Source organism: Mesoplodon densirostris, chromosome 2 (genome assembly GCF_025265405.1).
Source record: "Mesoplodon densirostris isolate mMesDen1 chromosome 2, mMesDen1 primary haplotype, whole genome shotgun sequence".
In the NCBI taxonomy this organism is placed as follows: domain Eukaryota; kingdom Metazoa; phylum Chordata; class Mammalia; order Artiodactyla; family Ziphiidae; genus Mesoplodon; species Mesoplodon densirostris.
In genome coordinates, this window is record NC_082662.1 from 62,082,311 (window position 1) to 62,098,476 (window position 16,166).

Sequence of the window (16,166 nt, forward strand, 5' to 3'; positions counted from 1 at the left end):
ATCCTGCCTTAAGAATATATGTATTACCAGGTGTCCCATATAAGGTATACATCAGAACATTCTTAAAAATCATAATAAAAATCATAACAATAACCATTACTTATAGTGGTGTTATTCAAAGCAAAGTTTCTTTTCAATTAGCTTCAAAATTAATTTGTTAACACTGAATATCAATTCTACGTTAGTACTCCTCTGGTAATTATTGCTTACCGTCAAGGCTCCATTAAGATTCCATGTTTGAAATGATGAACGTGTACCTTTATTGATTACTGCTTGTGATTGAGTTATTCTTAGAATAATGATGTTTTTAGCAATATGTTTAGTTTTTCCAACATTTATGAATATACTAAACCTTGAAAAGTGTACATATATATTTAAACTCACAGTTGGAGTACTACATCATATTTTTTCAGGCCCTTAGGGACATTGGTATAAATACATTAGTTTAGTGAAGGCTCTATTACAAAATTATCATACATTTCCATGCCAAAGGAACTTAGAAATATAAAAAAAAATTTTTATTTCATTTCTGGTTGTTATTTTATTACAAGTTGCTTAGTTTTTAGTCTCCTCTTTCTCTTTTAATATCCTTCCTACCGTGAACCTACAGTGAAGATTTTTGTCAACATGGATACTTAGATCTGTTAGCAATTATTTTTAGTTTTATAACTTGTTCTTGCAAGTTCCCAGTATGAGAATAGACACATAAGTAAAGAGTCACAAAAAGTTCTTTAAGACAAGTTCTTTAAGAATGGAGAAGTCAGCTGATTCCCTCAGAGGAGTGCAAGAAGGATTGAATAACACATGTAAAACCCTAAGTACAGAGCAATTTAAAGGGTCAGAGTATGGTGTTGAAAGATTCAGTAATCCACTGAAGAATATTAAGCTAAGGAGTGACATGATCACTTTGAATCTTTAACAGTTACATTAACAGTTATGAAGCAAATTTATGGAGGAAGGAATTGAGGTGTCTGGAGACAGAGAGATGGAGTTAGAGAACATTTCAGTAGCTTAAAGATCATGTGGACCAATTTAAATGAATAACAATGGAGTGGAGAGTAAAGACACAAGATATAGTTAAAAGACAGAGTCAAAAACGCTTTAGTAAATGATTGAATTTGAGTTGGGAAAGATTGAAGGAAAAGAGACATCAGGATGAACCACTGGTTGCAAGTTTGGAAAACTTGGTGAATTATTGTGCTATAAACAGAGATATAAGAAGGTTTGGGAGAGATAGAAGGGGTAGGACAGATACTAGTTAGAAATATTGAGTTTAGTTTGGAACTGATTTAAGTTTTAGTGAAATGCTCTGATGAAGAAGTCCAACTGATATACAGATCCAAAGACCAGGAGATCTAGAATTAGAAGTTTGAGAATAATACCATAAAATTCATTATTAAGCCCAGACCAATCAGGGCTGAATTTCTAGTTCTAGTAGGATGATTAGATTAATTGAGATGAGTCAACATGGTGAGATATTTTATGAAGTCACTAAAATTATGTTTTTAATGATAAGAAAATGCTCAAATAATAATATCATATCAAATAAAAACAGAAAACAAAATTGCTTGTGCAGTAAAATCTCAATTGTGTAAAAATTGGCCTTAAAAAGGCTGGAAAGAAAAGCATTAGAGTTATAATGGTCCTACTAGGGTTAAACATTTATGGTGACTTTTCCCCATCTTTCTATTTATTTATATTTTATAAGTTTTCTATGTGCATTACTCAAAAATCAAGTTAGGGTAAGGGATGGCTTCCTGGAAAGATAATGATTAAGCTGACTTTAAAGGTCTAGATAGAAATTAACCAGATGAAGAGGATTACAGTAATAGAGGTACATAAGTGAGGAATACAGTGTGCACAGGGATCTGTAAGCAGTTGAGGGTTGTTGAAACATTCATGATGTCAGAGAGTGGTCAGAAAGGAAGCTAGATAGGAAAGTGTGTTAGCCCTATGACAGCTTGTTATGTTGAGATTCTATCCAGTGTACTCTGAGCATCTGTTAAAGACATATATACACAGGGTAGTGTATTCATTTGCTAGGGTCACCACAACAGAGTAACACAGACTGGCTCAAACAATAGAAATTTATTTTCTCACAATTTTGGAGGTTAGCAGTTTAAGATCAAGGTGTCAGCAGGGCTGGTTTCTTCTTAGGTCTCTCACCTTGACTTGCACAGAGCTGACTTCTCTCTATGTCTTCACATGGTCTTCCCTCCATGAATCTGTGCCCATATATCCTCTTCTTATAAGAACACCAATAACTGGTGTCCTTATTACATTAAAGTCCACCCTGGTGACCTCATTTTAAGTTAATGACCTCTTTAAAGACCTATTTTTAAATACAGTCCTATTCTGAGTTACCAGGGGTTAAGACTTCAACATATGAATTTGGAGGAAGGGGAGACACAATTCAGTACATAACAGAGAGTGATATGGTTAAATTTCCTTTGTTAACCATGTGGAATATGGATTTGAGGGAGAAAAGATGGATGAACAGGCTGTTTTAATAATGTAGGCAAGAAATCATTATGTTGTTTAGAACAGTGAATGTATATAAATCAATGAATGTAAAACACATGTAATCATAATAATTCCAGAGAGAGCAGCTAGGTTAGAGGGGAAATAATGAATTCAATTTGGGAAGATTCAATTCTATACCTAGTATAGAGTTAGATATAGGATTCTGAAGCTCAAAGACAGATTGTTGGGATGGAATTCTGGATTTGGGCATCATTAGTACATATGTTATTTGAAACAGTGGGAGCAGATCAGTGTATCTGAGTGATGAGAGCAATGGATTTAGAACAGAAAACCAACATTTACAGATCAGTCAGAAAATGAACCCATGAAAGAGATATGAAAATGTGAGGTAAAGCAGAAGAGTGCCTCATCATAGAATCTAAGGAAATAGAGAGTTTTGATGAAGGGAATAATCAATAGTCAAAGAGAGCTTTGAGATCCTAAAGACAAAAACTGAGAAATGTTAGTTGGATTTGGAATTAGTGGACTTTTGGACGTGGATACTTAAGGACAATTCCTTGAACTTCTATGTGCTAGACACTGGGTGAAGCATTATAAAGCATATAATTATATTTCACTTTGAGTTTCACTTAAGACTGAGAGAAGGGTTATTATGTCTGTTTTACAGATTAAGAAAACAATGGCTCAGGAAAGTCAAAGTACTATCTCAAGATCAACAGACAGCAGCAGATCAGTGCAAGTCAGCTCTAGACTTCTTTCTGTCACCAAAACTGGCATGATTAACCACTAGTAATACTAACTCCCTAAAAGTGAGGCAGTTTTATTAACTTGGAAGGACTAGAATTCCAGAGAGCTGTGGGTTGGTGATTGAATGGTGAGGAAGAAAAATAGACTACCCTTTTCAGAAGAGAAGAAAGTAGGACAGACACCAACCCATCTTGCTCTCCTTTGTTTAGTACATTGCCTGGAACACAGTAGATGCTCAATAAATTTTAGTTCAATGAACAAGAAATAAATGTTGACATGAGTTAGGCATAAGGTGTACATGGAAGAGGAGGCAGCAGAGATGTAGATTGCATGCAGCCCAAGGTGGGGAAAAAGTGGGGAGGATTAACACTGAAGAAGAAAGAGAAGAAAACTTAAGCCAGGTGCTTCCTAGAAAATGTTACTAGGGTTCAGGATCAAAAGCACAACTAAGGGCTTCCCTGGTGGTGCAGTGGTTGAGAGTCCTCCTGCCAATGCAGGGCACATGGGTTCATGCCCTGGTCCGGGAAGATCCCACGTGCCGTGGAGCGGCTGGGTCCGTGAGCCATGACCGCTGAGCCTGCGCGAAAAAAAAAAAAAAGAGCACAAGTAAGAATTTCACCCAAAGCACCTTCTTTACGGTTGAACAAAAAAAGGGAAGTATAAAAATAAGTATGTAACGACACGTGACAAGTTGCTTCATCTTTTAACAATCCTCTCCATATTAAGCTTCTTCAGGAAAGACTATCTCACCGTTTCCAATAAGTTATTTGCTTTAAAGTTTTAATAAATTCATACATGTAATGCCCCGTGCCTAGATTTCCCTCTTTTTCACTGTATGGTGATCTTTTATTGCAAGATAAAGACTTAGATCACAGGTTATCTCTTAGAATTATTTATTCAATTCTCCAAACAGAATCTGTCACTCCCTCTCTTTTCTATCTCTTAATGCAATCCTGTAGTGACTTGGAGGCCGTAGATAAAACACTCTTACATTTATTTATTAAGTGCCTTTGAAATACCTTAGCATATCAACAAAATATTTCAAAATGTTATATGGAATATTTTAAAGCAAAGGAATTTCATAAGCTTATTTAGCTTGGACAAAATTGTATTTATTAATTCAACTTTTATATATAAAATAATATATGTTTTAAATTTTCTTACTAGTCAGCTAAAGACTATTCTGTTAGATGACTGCATTTTGTAATAAAAGCACATTCTTAATTCATTGAGTTTTAATAATCTCATACTGCAAATGACACATAGGTTGGAAAATTTTATGCAATGTATTTAAAGAATAAAATGTCACTTGCCATTATAAAGATTTATCTATTGATCACTGTGATGTTTAAAGAAAATGATTTGTACTTGTGCCCTAGCTTCACTATCTTCAAAGCCAAATTGTGTGCTGTAATACTTTAAGCTTTCAGCTGGTGTTGAATTTTGGCTGGTTCAATAGTGGGATGAGATTACTGACTGCTATATTACTATTCTGTTAAACAAATTCATTCTTGAATAATCTATATGCCCTATGGGAAGGTCAAATGATAAGGCAGAAAGATCTGAAACAAAACTCTAAGATTTCATTGTTTTGAGTTTGGCAGATATCCAGTTGCATATTTCAAATTATCTAAGAAAAATACACAAAGTGCACAATTATATTCAACTTGAGCTTGAACTTGAGCTATATAGAATTATCCTCATCTAATTTATAAAATATACTGGTATATATGAAATATGAAATATAGCATTCTTTGTAACACTTTGCACATGCTGATATTTTCCTTTTATCACTAAATTAAGAATGTGAACTTAATAAACATATATTGGGAGAGTTAAGATAATGTGGAATAGCTGTATCAATTTGTCCATAAACACCTCTTTAAATAACTATTTAATATTATACCCAAAAATACATAAATAAAACTAAAACTCTAGCAGAATCTGAGACAAAATATCCTCACAAATAATCTGTGTATGTATTGCCTGTCAATTAAACTTGCAGATAGGTAATTTTTGCTCAGTCTATGTGCATTTTTAATCTACCTAATGTAAGCATTGAATTGTTCAACTTTTAGAACATTTGCCAAGTTCCAATGTAATTAATAATCATATGGATTTGAAGACTCTAGTTCTTTCTTTCTACTATGAAAATGCTTTAAGATTATTGTGCATTAATTTCAGTTGTATGCAAAAATATTGTAATGTAAGATTATGTTTTTATTTTTTTAATTGAAAATGTAAGTCTAACTGGAGCAAAGAGAAATTTCTAATGCAGATAAGCTATTCAATCATCATTTAACATTATGTGTAACCATAATTGCATTTATCTGAGAAAACATAATTTGCTTTGTTTTGCTATTTAAGCATATCCAATTTTTAAATCATATGTTTGTAAAATTGTAGCATTTAATTAATTTGAATAAAATGTACATCAAAGTCGTAAGCAAAATATGTATAAGTCATTAATTGAAATATGCGATTGGTAGCTTTTCTGGAAATAAAGGAGAGAAAAATTAAGGTACAGTAATAGCGTAATTAATTGATTCAGGATGGCTTCTGATTATTATGTTCAGTAAGAGTTTGTCGTTATAATTTGTGATCATTTGTCACTTTACAGTATATCATATATAGTGGATTCAGGTGCACAAGCTGTATAAATGACTGTCATAAAAATGCCAATTTTTTAAATAAAAAAGATGGTTATTTTACTGATTTAATTCAAAACTCATTGTATATTAATTTGAGCTATTGCTGTGTTTCCAGAGATGGTAAATACTTTGTAAATGATTTTGTTCTCATATATGCATATATCATTTAAAAAATCAAATCAATTATTTTTTTAAAATATGTTTCAAGATACAAATTTCACATGTTTTTATTAAAACATGAAGATACTGGACAAAAGTTGTTTTTTAAATATTTAGTAAAAAATAAATAGAAGGAATGATTTTTTTTTACAACCCAAAACATTCTTTCACTCAAAATTCTTTTAATATAATAAAATGTACTCTTTTACAGTATGTTCCCTTCTGTATCTCACTGATTTCTTCAGTGTTGTTATCTCATATAAGAGTTTTTGTTAAACACTATAGATTAAGCTGAATTATTCTACATATCATGGGAACTGATAAATCTGAGAAGAAAATTTTATTTAACAGAGGACATTCATAAACCAAATTTTGTCATTTTCAGAGAGAAAAAGGGACACAAACTCAGAGTAAAATACCAATGGGCTCATTTGTGTTCTGCCTTAAACAGCAGACATCAATAATGCTTGTTATTGTAGAGTTAATTTAAATGAGTAGAAATAACCTTGGAAATAAAAGTTTAAGCAAGTTATTTTCATGAGACTGGTTTATTATGCAATGATTTTTATATGAATATTTTGCTTTCTTCTTTTAGGAAGTATGAATGTTTTTAGTCATCTTGTCAAATACCACTCAGTCTGATTTTCTGTTTCTATCCTATCTAGTACCTGTCTAATCCTAGAACTGCACCACTTTATGAAAATCTTGTTTATAACATATTTATATAGAATTATATGAAAGCAAACAAACATTTCACATCCCTGTACTGTAGACCAATTGGTAACTATTTTAGTCGCCTTCTTCATTAGGAGTTCCATCTTTTGGGCATTGAAATTGATTTTTCTCATCTTAGCATCTGAAGATCCAGAGTGTGCCCCTTGCCCAATCGCCTGAGACTATACAGTGACACCTACAACAGAGGATGTGGAGTCAGCAGCTTTCGGGCACCAGAAATGGCAGCATCAGGAGCATCAGCACGAATAGACTTTGTAGAGGTAGTTCTCCCAAACTGTATTATGAAACCAAACATTTTTGGTGTGCTACCTGCTGACAGGGGCTGCCTTCTTACTGCCTAGTGTTATGCAAAATGTTTGGTCTTTGTTAAAGCTTAACAATAACATTTCTGACTAATATAGAGCAACCTGATTTTTTTCCAAGTGTGTTCAGTTGCCTTAACTTTCAATTAACATGAAATTTTATCAGTCTAGAAAAACATTAATACTCATATCTTTGTCCAGTTTATTTCACTCTTAGTTTATATAAAGCTGCTGTCATATATAATTTTTGTATAAATTTTTTTGACTAGACCAGAATAAGCCATCATTTTAAAAGACATCCTAATGAAGTAAATAAGAGAATTTCTCTAGTCAGTTATATACTTCAGAGACTGAATAGGGTTGCCCAGGTTTTCTGTGTGGACCACCTAATGATGTTCCATTGTGAACTTATTTTGCAAAGTGAAAGATTATTCCCAGATGGTCCCAGTCAAAACATGAAAGGCCAGTGATTGATTGGTTTTATATATCCTTTCATTTTATGTAATTTAATGTGAAATAGTTATTTTGTAGCTATAAAACATATTTGTTAATTAACCACATTGGCTTTATCTATACAGTTCAATGACATAACATTTCAATTTGCATGTAGACTGAACCTCTGTAATGATGTCTTTGCAAAATAAATAACAATTGACACAATGGGTGCATTTGCTTTTAACATGTTATACATTTGACTTAGAAAAGTAGGGTATGTTTCATATTGAAATTTTGAAGAGTTTGAAATTCAGCATCCAGAGATCTTCATCTTGGTGCAGTCCAACAAATTCATTCTTCACCCCATCTTCACTCCTTTTTGGAACAAGGCAAGATACAAAGAATTTATACTAGTTCTATTGGAACTATTGCTTGATTAAATATAATTTGAACATTCTTTGCATAAACCAGATATGAGCAGGATAGATACATTGACCTTAATGGTATTTTTATTTTTGTTTTTTTTCGTTTTTTTCTGTTTTATTTCCTTATTAGGAAATTACGAATTGTCATTTTTCGCCAAATCTACACTATGGAGTTGAAATGTACTTTTCTGAATATTTCCATTCGTCTTAATGTATTTTAATTATGTGAATTTATAAAATAATGGCCCTAAATGCATAGACCTTTGTAAAAAGTATATATATATTTGAAAGTGGTTGTTGTTTTTTCAGTTAAAATTGTGTAAACACTGATTTTTCCATGAGTACTCATAAAGATCTTATGTAAAAATTCATAAAACTACTTAATGGAGTTTGTACAACATAGTTTTTACCTGTGTGTCATATACTCATTGACTTCTGTCATTTTCACAATATATTGCATATGTCTCTAGAAACTGTATATTGAAAGGTATGTTGCTCTTCTAAGAACACAAAAGTAAATCTCTGACTCTGCTTTAAAACAAATTGTGCTATTTTAGTATAGTTTTATAATGTGCTCTCATCATGTCCTTCAAATGTCATTTTCAAGATTACTTAAAACATTCTGCATGAAAGTAGCTTTAAAGTATTTAAGAAATACTTCTTCCTCTATCATGTTCCAAGTAAGGAACTGGATATTCCATTGTTAAATTTTGAAAGTCTTACAGAGCTGCAGTTAAAATCTACAGCATAGTGCAGTAGTTCTGTTTGATAATTATTTTGGTGGAGTGACCAAACTGCAGTAAACCATGTTGCATTCCTGGTCTTATGATAACATATTACAATTGAGACCTTGTATATATAGGATAAAGGAAACTTTTCTTAAGGAAAAGACATTAACAAGTAACAAATAATTGTTATCAAGTTGGAATGGTTTAAAACTGCATCAGCAGAAGTGATTACAAAAGTGAAAAATTAAATCAAATACCAGTGAATATGATACTTGATTCATTTTTGCCCAGTGTTCATGCTATGTCACTGTAGTGTTCCAACAAGTGGAAGTGATTATAAATTCCTTCACAATGTTTATGGCGCTCTAATCTTTTATGCTAAGAGGAGTCACATATACCAATTTAACAAAAATATTAAATGTGTTCATTTCATAAAGTTACATAATTTTTAGCCTCTAGGTATATATATTTTTTAAACTAGATAAACTGGTAAAAGGATAAGATGCGTTTATGTACATTTGTTATTATTGAAATAACAGTAATCTCCTATTGAGCTATCTTTTAGAAATATATTCTATTGATTATACATTCATGGGTAGTGGAATATGCATATCAAACCAGAATTTGACTAAATATACAATAATAACTAAACCAAAAAATAACTCTTAAGAAGAAGGCAGCACAAGAGGTGCTTACCCATTCTCCAGGATACCAAATATTACAACAGAACCCCTTCTTTCCTTGTAAGATAAGTGTCCCTCTTGGGAACCTGGGCCACCATTTGAGCAACATATTGAATTGCCTTTCAACATCTTGTTGACATCTCATGGAGAGAAGTCAACTTTTATAGCTCTTAGCAGCGTCTTAGAAAATAGAATACATCTCCCTACGTTTCTCAGAAATTACAGGTTCCTGCATATTTATTAAGAATTTCATATACTCTCCCATCCTTATTTTTTTGTTCATATCAAATTTTACCAACTATGATTTCTGCCATTTTTATTTTCTTTTAAATCAAGTCAACTTTTCCTGGAGCAAAACTGGCAGATCTAAATTTTGTCACAAAAGAATATGATTATTTTACAAATTTTTAGTCATAAACAAAACATAACAAAGTTACATTAGGTGTTGTCAGTTTTATATTATTTGCTTCTGCTACAGCAATCAATATAAATTGGATAAAGACTGATAATTTATATGTATTTATTGGCAGAAAACCAGAAGTCTCAGGCTACTAGAATATTGTTGAGTACTTGTATAAGTGTCACTTTTATCTGAATTACTAAAATATAGTTTTAGTCCATCATTCTAAAATTTAGCAGGTATCTTTTAAATAAGGTAATGACCCTGCCCTTTCTCTTCTCTCTTCACCTACTTGACTGGTTTCTTACTATCCATCCTTTAATCTTCCAATGTATCAGGCCTATACATCTATCTTTCTGTCTTATTTATTTATGTACTTGCCTTTTACATTTTTCTAAATTGTAGATTTCTTGAGGACAAGGTATGCTGTTTTATTCATTCTCCAGAATACCTAGAATGGTGGCTTGCAAATAGTATGAATAGCTAATGAAGAAGAAAGAAAAGAAAGGAAGAAAAGTAATCTCCCCAAATACTTAAAGAAAATAAGATTACTTCCAGTGAGAGATAAGGAGGACATATTTGAGGACATTTGATCTAGATTTTAAATGGGAAGCTATATTTCAACTATTGGGAAGAAAGCAGTGGTATACTTGCAGAGGAAATGAAGGATATAAGAACGTAGAGGGCATAGTTACGGAATGACCTGATTTTGCTGACAGTTGAAAAGTTAAAATGAGTAGTGGAAGTAAAAGTTGAAAGGTGGATTGAGGTGGTCCTGGCTAACTGACATCTACTAAAAGTGTTTGACTACATGAGTAATAGGGAAGAGTTGGCATTTAAGGCAGCAGTGAAAAACTCAAAAAAGAGAAAATAAATGTTACAGCAACATTTCATAAATAAAGCAAATGATGTACTTAAACACAGTGCAGTACACATTTTTTCAGTCTCTTGTGAGTGGCTGGCACTGAAGATAGATGAAGTCATATGCACTACATCTCAGTCTTTGTCTTCCCCTCCAGTAAAACAGTAATCTAGACAAAATTGTTTTAGCCCATAAGTGGTCTTGAATTCCTTGACAGTGAACGGGAACAAATATTTATTTAGTGGATATACTAGGCTCTTTATCCACGAACCTATTTTATTAAACCTTATAACAGTGTAAGGTAGGGCTTGCCACTTTTTTTAACTGACGAGGAAACTGAGTCTCAGAAATTAAGCAGGGTAGAAAGTGGCAAAACCTGGATTCAAACCCATTTCTCTCTCCTGTGCTCCATAATGTACTGACTTCACTGTTTTACGTACAGATTGTAGTCCTGCTTAAATGATATTTTTAGCAACTTCAATTTATGCTGATGGTGTTCTTGATTGATTTATCTCCAAGGTACTTGATTAGGAATCAAATCTTATTAATGCCTCTTCTAGATTATAGATATTTGTCACATATGGCAAGAATTGCTTATTCTTTTGAGGTGTTTTCCATTTAAAAAAAATACATCAGGGTACATTTTGGGTTCTGGAATCAGAGGTTAACCATTCAGTCCTCATGATGATAAATTAAGATGATCAATGAGTTTCATAAGGTTATGAGTGTCAGTTTATTTGTGATAATGTAAGGTTTTGTTCCTGCCTTTAATTTATGGTTAAGTGTCTTTAACTATCAATTTTATCTCTCCAACCTTTTAAAATCAAGGTGATTTCTTCTTTAGCATTTCCTAACATACAAGATTGTAAAGGTACCAATACCTTATTCAGCAAACGTGTATTACATTTTTCAAAGCTTTCAATAGTAATTTTTTGATCTGCACGTTAACTTGGTAAGGAAAGCATAAAAGATATTTTCCATTCAGGTAATAGGAACTTTAATGTTATTTGCCACCATATAAATAATATTCTCAGCCCCACAGACAATGCAATGATTTTTGTGTCAGCTTATGCTATTTATTGGTATATATTAATTCTATATTATATTTTTTCTTGAGGACAAATGTTTAGAATTGCAATTTTCATTTTAAGTTGATGCTTTGCAGAAGGATTTCGCAAAAACTGGTAAAACTTTGAAATATACATTTTTTCTATGCTAATTACCACAAAATACAGTTAAGTAGTTCAGGATGTTTCTATAGTAATTACTGAACAATGTGCTTTCAGTATTTTTGATATAAGTAAATATAGAAATTATGTAGCTTCTAATATCAAAGCATTTGTTACTCTAAGATATTTCTAAATTTACTTTTTAATATAAAATTGATCATGCTTGAAATCAAACTTTTTTTCTGTGTACATAATTGATATACATTTTACTCTTTAGGAAAACAAACAGAAACTGGAAAATTTTTAGGAAAAAGCAGAAGAATGTAATTCTCATCAGTCTTCTCTCTGGATCAACAGGTTTATGTGGGCATCTAAAATTGTTAAAAAAAAAAAAAGACTTGGAAATAAAGAGGATTAAAAAACAGCAGTAAATATGGATACACTGAGATGGCAACATACAAACTGTTGTTCTAGTTTTGTCATTTAGTAATTCTAACAGAAGAGCAAAACAGTATATTCCTTTAATACCAAGCTTAGGGCACAAGAAATAAATGTATTAAACACAGTGACAGAAAACTCAATAAGAGAATGAAAATTAGAATCAAGGAAAACTTTCCCAACATTTATTGAAAACTTACAATTGAGCACTGTACTATGTGTTGAGAATTTCAAAGATATATTGGGTCCTTTTACTGAGTTTTTGGTTCTGTGGAAGAGATATTCTAGCCAAGGAAGATCATGTGCAAAAGCAGAGAGATGAATGGAAACTGATGAATTATGCAAAGTACTAGGAGATTCATTTGTGTTGTATGTATTGGCTTGTGCATATAAAGAGATGGGGTTTGAAAAGTAGAGAAAAGCCTATTTGAGTAGTGTTTTGTATGCCAGTATAATGGTTAGATCCATAAAGAGAAATAAGTCCAATTCAGTGAATTTTGCAAGGAATACTGGCCATTTAATTTTACCTAATATGGGCACTAGAATTTAACTCTTATAGGTCATATAATTGCTAATATTTATTGAGTTCTAAATTCTTTACATATATTAACTCATATAGCCCTTACATTAACTCTCTGAAGTAGGTATTAGTACTATCCTTATTTTATAAGTAAGGACACTGAAACATAAAGAAATCACTTACCCAATGTCACAAAGTTGGTAAGGTGAGGTGGAAGGATTCTAACCCTGGCAGCCTGACTCAGAAGCCTTGTTCTTAATAGCCATGGCACAGCAAGGTAGAGTCCACTCAAACTGGACTGAAGTTTTGAGGATATGGGATGATATCTTTTTTTAGAGATTTGAATACATACTGAATTCGGGAAAGTTTTGGTAACATTTGTTAGTAAAGTATCCAACTCTTTTTAAAAAATAAACAGCTTCATTGAAGTATAATTGATATCTAATAAATTGCACATATTGAAAGTAGCAATTTGATAAGTTTTGAAACATATATACATCACCAAAAGCATCACCACAGTAAAGATAATGAACATATCCATCGTCCAAAAAAGGTTCCTCATGGCACTGCTTACTCACTCCCCACCCAGGCAAATACTATTCTGCTTTCTATCACTACCAATTAGTTTGAATTTTCCAGAATTTTATGTAAATGTTATCTTAGAGTATATCATCTTTTTTGGGGGGTCTGGCTTTTTTCAATGAGCATTATTATTTTATTTGTCTATGTTGTAATGGTTATCAGTTTTTATTGCTGAATAGTATTCCATTGTATAAATATAGCACAATTTCTTTATCTTTTCCCCTCTTGATGGATATCTGAGTTGAAAGTTTTTTTCCAGTTTTTCTCTGTTACGAGCTGGCTGCTCTGAATGGTCACGTACAAGTCTCTGCATGAATGCTTAAGGAGAGAAGTCAGGCACAAGGAATATATATGTTTTCATTTATGTAGAATATAATGTGAGGCAAAACTAGTCTATCTTATCAGAAATTATAATAGTGGTTATCTTTTGGGAGGTAATTAGTGACTAAAAGCGTGCATGAGGGAGACTGCTTTTGGACTCTGAAAGCATTTTGTTTCTTCATCTTGATATTGTTTACATGGGTAACCAGTTCAGTATATGAAAATTCAGTGACCATTACATTTCTGCTATGTACTCTTCTATAGGTATCTTACACTTTGATTAACAGTTAAAGTAAAAGTGAGGCTAAACAGCTAAAGTAAAAGTGAAATCATTTGGTTCAGTCTAGATAATTTTCCATATGTTATCTGGCATGTATGCTTTTTATTCCATAGCTCTTATTAATATTCCAGTTATCTACTCCTATAATATCCTCCTTGTACATTCTATACCATTACATTTACACCTTTTACTGTAATTACTATTTTACTGTATGCCTTTCTTGTCAAATTATAAAATTTCTGTAAAAGAAGGTAATATCTAACTTTCTTACCTCCATGTCCATTGTGGGCATGGTTCTTGGTACATAGTAGGTATTCAACGAATACTTGGATGAATGATACATAATTTTTCTTTCTGGTTTCTTGCTTACCTGCTCCAAGTTTAGCCTCTGAGTCTTCATTATTTGTTTTCTACTGAAGGTTTTGCTTCCCCTACTGTCTACAAATTATGGATTATATTGTGTGATATTAAAAGTTTTTCCTCCTAACCTCAATTCTTTGTTTTACCATACATTTTTCAAAATAATAATAACTTCTATTTTTTAGTGTTTACCATGTGCTCTGAGCACTTTACATCTACTAATTTATTTAAGATGCACCATCCAACAATGTAGATACTCATATTTTTCCCATTTTATGGAGAAACTGAGGCACAGGGATGTTAAATATCTTGCCCTAGGTTATAAGGTCTTGTAAGTTACAGAGTTCATATTTAATCCCAGACAGTCTAACTACGTAAGTCATGATTTTATACAGTATAGCCTTCTGTGTTTATATACACTACATTATGTCATAACATTTCTTCATTGCCTTCAGAAATTGGATAAAATGTTAACTTTCAACAGTGGCTCTCTCTGACCACTTTATATGAAATAGAAGCTCTCCAGACGCTCTCAATCGTTCTCACCCTGCTTTATTTTCTTCATAGCGCATTTAACCACATGCTATATTGTACATTTATGTTTATTTCCTTCTCAGACATCTCTCCCACTAAAATGGTAGCTCTACAAGGGCGGAGGTTTTATCTGTTTTACTTTTATCTACAATGTTATATCTTATAATAAAGCCTAATACATAGTAGATGCTTAATAAGTATTTGTTAAATGAACAAATAAATGCTTCATAGAATCAACTTACACTGTGACACTTTTGTGCTACAGGGTTGGCAGAGGTTTTTAAAAATCCCTTTAGCAGAGTCACTTCTTGCTTACAATAGAGACCAAAAAGGATCTCTATTGGACAGAAACACAGACACCATTACACATTCCAATTGAACATATCCTGGAAGTAGTAACTCAAGAGCATTTCTGAACATGCCAGTATCATGTGAATTTTCATTCTAGAAGCAACTTTGTTCTGGCAAAGGAAATTTATTTGTCATCATATAATTTGCATTTTTAAAAGATATCCGTGGCTTCTAAGTGGAGAGTGTGTTATAGAGGGCACAATGGAAGACACAGTAATCAGTTATCGAGGCCATGGAAGTAATTCATGGGAGAAACAAAACTTTGAACTAGAGCTATGACAATGACCATAGAGATGAGAAGAAATAGATTTCAGAGAGAGTAGAATCCATGGAATTTGTGAATAATTAGTCGTGGGTTTCTGATTTAGGTAGTGTCAACTCACAGGCAGGAAATAGAGGAGGTCTGGGAAGATGACTAATTTTGTTTCCAACATGATAAATTGGAAGTTCATATGGTATATTCAAAACTGTTCAGTAAACAATAAAAAAAAATTAGACCTGGAACTTAGAAGAGCATCTGTGACTAAAGAGTTATATTTCAGTCATCAAATGCATGAAGTTGCTTAGGGGGATACTATGTAGAATGTTGTTCCAGTATCAACAGGTTCTTAACTAGCCACACGATAACCAACTCTGCATGATTTAAGTTGAAAGAGACTTTAATGATAGGACATTGAATAAATGAAAGAACAGGCTATAAGACAACAAGTGAAACTTAGAAAAAAGGCAAAAGCAATTTTTGAAAGAACAGCGTGGTGTAAAACCATCATTGCCACCACTGAATGCTGAACGTCACAGTTTGCACCAGCACCCTGCAAGCATTAGGTACTGACCACTGTTACTGCACCATCACCCTGCAATGTGTTACTCTCGCTGCTGCTGCTGCTCAAGCCATAATGAATTCTCCACAGTTAGCTTCTGTGGCGAGAAGGGAGTATGTGTCTGACTTATATAGCCCCTAGCCCCAATTCACTGATGCCAGAGAGACTTGAAAACCAGG

At 32.6% G+C, this 16,166-nt stretch overlaps 1 protein-coding gene across 2 annotated transcripts in view; it reads left to right on the forward strand.

The window, feature by feature from the left end:
• LRRC7 (leucine rich repeat containing 7) overlaps nt 1–16,166 on the forward strand; it is a 497,427-nt gene that overhangs the window by 283,981 nt on the left and 197,280 nt on the right. Inside the window, exon 8 of one of the 2 annotated variants that reach the window (XM_060089952.1) lies at nt 6,895–7,271. The exons of the other annotated variant lie outside the window; for it this stretch is intronic. Coding sequence (XP_059945935.1) covers nt 6,895–6,901 — 7 coding nt within the window. The 3' untranslated portion in view covers nt 6,902–7,271. Of the gene's footprint in view, nt 1–6,894; nt 7,272–16,166 lie in introns of those variants that run through there. 2 annotated transcript variants of the gene reach the window in all.